The sequence below is a fragment of the Papaver somniferum genome, chromosome 4 (assembly GCF_003573695.1).
Source record: "Papaver somniferum cultivar HN1 chromosome 4, ASM357369v1, whole genome shotgun sequence".
In the NCBI taxonomy this organism is placed as follows: Eukaryota; Viridiplantae; Streptophyta; class Magnoliopsida; order Ranunculales; family Papaveraceae; genus Papaver; species Papaver somniferum.
Window position 1 is genome coordinate 78,210,317 of NC_039361.1, and position 4,560 is coordinate 78,214,876.

Consider the following 4,560-nt stretch of genomic DNA (forward strand, 5'->3'; position numbering starts at 1 on the left):
CATCAACCGATTCTGGTTCGAGTTTTTTTTTTAAATTGAATTTTTTTCAAGTTTTGATGATGAATTAATGGTAGTTGATTTCAGGGTTAACTTGATTAATCATCCTTTAATCACCAAATTAGTACTAATTAATCAGGGATAGTTTTGCCATTTAGTAAAATAGTTGGATAATGGTGTATCCATTTTATTTCAAAATATTATTTTTAGTCACGTAATCGTAGGTCCAAAATAATCACACTAGATCCCAAACTAGCCGGATTCTCGGTATTAAAAATCTTGCAAGTGGCCAAGTGTGTAGATTTGGAAGAAATGTTGTGTTATTTAAGATGATAGTGTTTACAACCCACTGCCGATAGAAAAAAAAAGTGGACTAAACTCAGAAGCTGCCAACTTGCCCCTGTCCCAAATCCTACATTTCAACTCTTTATAGTATATTCAGGGACAGAACAATTTCATTGGTCAGATACCAATTGCCAAGAAGACATACCCCCAGCATAGATGCTATATACAATACTTCGGCACATCTAGAAGGAAAGATGATGGACCATATTTGGAAGCAAGATATCTATCCCCACGCCTGCAATATTCAAAATACACCTTTCTGACAGTAGCCTGAGCAAAAGTAAACGCTGATTACAACATATATCTAATAATTGCAATACATGCTGAAAAATTCCCCGCAGTGGACTTGTTCTTTCGTATAAAAAGATGATAACAGTGAGGCTAATAGAATAGCCTAATACTGTATTCAAACAATTAACTAACAATCATTTTGGATAAATACATTCCCCCGGCCCACTCTTTTTGAACGAGTTGAATCATGTAAATTATGTAATATATTTCATCGAAAAAAGAAAGAAAGAAATCTTGGAACACCGTTTACGCCCAGGCTCAACACAAATGATATCATCATGCTGCTGTCATTCGTTACGTAACTTGCGTTTTATAAGTACCTATCTGTGTATATATTTAGTAAACCAACATGTTTTCATTTTTAAACCTTGTAACAAAGTCAATAACAAATCGCAAACGTCATAGCTGTGTTGGGGAGACGCAATAAGTGGTGTTGGTGTTGTAGGTGACATCTTAGATCACATATGAATTTGCTAGTGCTTCTTAAAAAAAAATTGCTGCCTTTCAATGAAAAAATAGAGTTGGTTTAAAAAATGATGAAGTATAAAGAATACTCTTACTCCTATCATATCTAGTGTTTTTCTTTCTTCTTCTAAATTAGTTTGGATGACATGTCAGTCAGACACCCTAACACTCTTCCATGATGTCTAATATCATAATAATTTCGACAGTGACTGATGTAAATTATAAACAAAGATCCCCCCAATAATCCATTTCTATCTATTGAACTGATTATAAATTAGAATCCCTGCTACCATTAATTTGTACCTCCATCGACCAAACTAACATTTCTTCTGAAAAGAGCAAAAGAAGGTTGATAAGAAACAAATGGAAGAAGAGAAAGGAATGGGAGACATGAGGGTGAAAGAAGGCTACACACAAGATGGTACGGTGGATCTTAAAGGTCGACCTATCCTTCGATCAAAGGGTGGAAGATGGAAGGCATGCTCTTTCACTGTAGGTACGTAACTAAGTATATGTCTACACAAACATCTATGTCTGCTATCTACATAGAGGTTTCACAGTCTGATCACCTTATTTTGATTTGAGCTATGCATGCATATGACCTCGTCAATTCGTTTTCATTCAAATCGTCCGATCAATACTGATGGATTTTTTATGGGACACAATCTTATGTATAGGGTATGAGTTGTTTGAGAGGCTGGCATTTTTTGGAGTCCTCACGAATTTGGTGGTCTATTTATCAACTAGACTACATGAAGGTACTGTTAAATCAGCAAACAATGTGACCAACTGGATCGGTACGACATGGATGTTATCTATCCTAGGTGCTTATGTCGCAGACACCTATCTTGGACGATATTGGACATTTGTTGTCTCATCTGCTGTTTACTTTGCGGTAAATAATATAACCCTACGATGTTCTTTTACTTCGTTTCTTGAATTTCACTTGCAACTGGATACTTATGGATTCTGGCAACATGCTTCATATTTATACACTCACTGCTTTTCTTTCGAGATATATACCTATGTGACTGCTCATGGTTAAAATAAGATCGACATTGATTTGATCGAACATGCATGCATTTTTCGGACCATATTAAGAAACTCGTATACAATTTACTGATTTTTTTTTCCTTCTTCAAACAGGGAATGTGCCTCTTATTTTTGTCGGTTACATTACCTGCATTGAAGCCACCGATATGTGGACCTGGAGTACTTCCCCAAGACTGTAATGACCGACCTTCGTCTTTCCAAGTCGGCATCTTTTATGCTGCGCTTTATATAATGGCATTAGGAAACGGCGGAACCAAGTCAAACATCTCAGCAATAGGTGCAGACCAATTCGACGTTTATGAACCCAAAGAGAAGGCTCAAAAGTTATCCTTCTTTAATTGGTGGATGTTTACCATATATCTTGGGCAACTCTGTGCAAACACTGTTATTGTTTACATACAAGACAACGTTGGTTGGTCCCTTGGGTACGGCCTTCCTACAATTGGATTAGCCATTTCAACTATAGTCTTCTTGGTTGGAACCCCTTTTTACAGGCACAAGGTCCGGTCAGGAAGTCCTTTCACTCATATGGCTATGGTTCTTGTTGCTGCTTTGAGAAAATGCAAAGTTCCCTTACCAGATGAACCTAAAGATCTCTATGAACTGAAACCTGATGAATATGCCCGTGCCCAGAAGCGCAGAATTGACCACACTCCTTCGTTGAGGTCAGTTCGCTTGCAACTATATAAAAGCGAACCCCTTCAGAAAAAATATATAGTACTTGTGGTAATATAGAAGATTAATTGATAGGCTTAACAATGATTATTTGTTTTTTGAAAAATATTTGACACTGTGCCATAAACAGGATACTTGATAAAGCGGCTGTGAAGACTGGTCTAAGCAGCCCCTGGAGACTCTGCCCGGTGACACGAGTAGAAGAAACCAAACAGATGATAAAAATGATACCTGTTTTGATTGTTACTTTTGTTCCAGCCATGGTGATGGCCCAAGTAAATACACTTTTTATCAAGCAAGGTATCACCTTAGAAAGAAGCCTGGGTCAAAATTTTGACATTCCTCCAGCATGTCTTGGAGTGTTCGTTACACTCTCAATGTTGGTTAGTATTGTAATCTACGACTGTTACTTCGTGCCATTAGTTCGACGGTACACAAAGAATGCAAGAGGGGTAACAATTTTACAAAGAATGGGAATTGGCATAGTTTTACATATTATGGTCATGCTGACGGCCTTCTTAATGGAAAGGAAAAGATTACAGGTGATAAAGGACAACGGTATTACTGGTAAAAGTGTGATTGTTCCTCTACCTATTTTTATACTACTACCGCAATATGTTTTGATGGGGGTATCTGCCTCATTTTTCCTAGTTGCGAACCTTGAGTTCTTTTACGATCAAGCACCAGAAAGCATGAAAAGTATTGGGACATCGTACTACACAAGCAGTCTAGGAATTGGACAGTTCCTTAGTAGTTTTCTTCTAAAAACCGTGGCAAATATCACGGAGCGTCGCGGCACAGGATGGATACTGGATAACATTAATTTATCTCATTTGGATTACTATTATGCGTTTCTAGGGATATTGAGCTTTCTCAATCTTATGTTGTTTTTAGTATTTACTAAATGGTATGTATATAAGGTCGAGCCAGAATCAGAAGAAGAATAGAAAGTGATAGGCCGTTGAAGTTGGTGAAAAAGGCAATTTCACTGGAAATGTAAATCCATATCTCGTGGTATTTCTGTATCTATTTCTTAATCTGTTGTTGTCTTCGATAAGCATCTTGGTCGTTTAGTCTTGTACACATATTTTTGCTTTCGTCTATGCTCTATGCAACTACATACTCTACCACCCCTTCCAAGAGTGACGTTAGAAGATAATTAAAATGATTCCTTGAGGTTGAAGGTGATAGGCCGTTGAAGTTAGAGAAAAAGGCTATTTCACTGGAAATGTGAATCCATATCTCGTGGTAAGTGAAGCCTGGATTCTATATACGGTGACTTTGTGTTAATGTCGGGCATACTTTTTTTTCCAATTTAACGCAAAAAGATTAGATTTTGGTATCCCAAACTTTTTTCACTGCTGTAAATACAACACATACTGAAGGGAAAAAAAGAGATATGGTATGAACGAATTACGCAATTGCCCTTCATGTTTTTAACTTTCCTGCCTGGTCCATCGTAAAAAAAAATATTGTTATCAAACTCTTCCATATCAGAGAGGGATTCCACCTCCGCCATCACCTCCACACCACCATCCCGGCCAACACTACCGGCAACACCTCCACAATCACTACCAGCTCCCCCACCACCTCTGATGAAAGCACTTCATTTCTTCACTTACCACCGTCATCACTGTAACCACTGCCGGCACAACCAGAGCCACCACTAACACCTACATCGCCGCCACAACCACCACCTCCACACCACCTCCGCCAACATTGCCACCAACTATA

The 4,560-nt window shown here is 38.1% G+C and overlaps 1 protein-coding gene across 1 annotated transcript; it reads left to right on the plus strand.

Annotated features, from left to right (window-relative positions):
• Positions 1-1,415: 1,415 nt before the first annotated feature.
• Positions 1,416-3,913, plus strand: LOC113274016 (protein NRT1/ PTR FAMILY 5.2-like). Its single transcript, XM_026523567.1, has 4 exons — positions 1,416-1,594; positions 1,776-1,993; positions 2,245-2,816; positions 2,957-3,913. Exons 1-4 carry the CDS (start codon positions 1,462-1,464, stop codon positions 3,771-3,773), a joined length of 1,740 nt encoding a protein of 579 aa, XP_026379352.1. The 5' UTR covers positions 1,416-1,461; the 3' UTR covers positions 3,774-3,913.
• The last annotated feature ends 647 nt before the right edge of the window (positions 3,914-4,560 follow it).

Coding starts and splice junctions, on each gene's coding strand:
- LOC113274016 (XM_026523567.1), top strand. CDS start 1,462: ATGGAAGAAGAGAAAGGAATGGGAGACATGAGGGTGAAAGAAGGCTAC. Junction 1,994..2,244: donor CATCTGCTGTTTACTTTGCG/GTAAATAATATA, acceptor TTCTTCAAACAG/GGAATGTGCCTCTTATTTTT. Junction 2,817..2,956: donor GACCACACTCCTTCGTTGAG/GTCAGTTCGCTT, acceptor TGCCATAAACAG/GATACTTGATAAAGCGGCTG.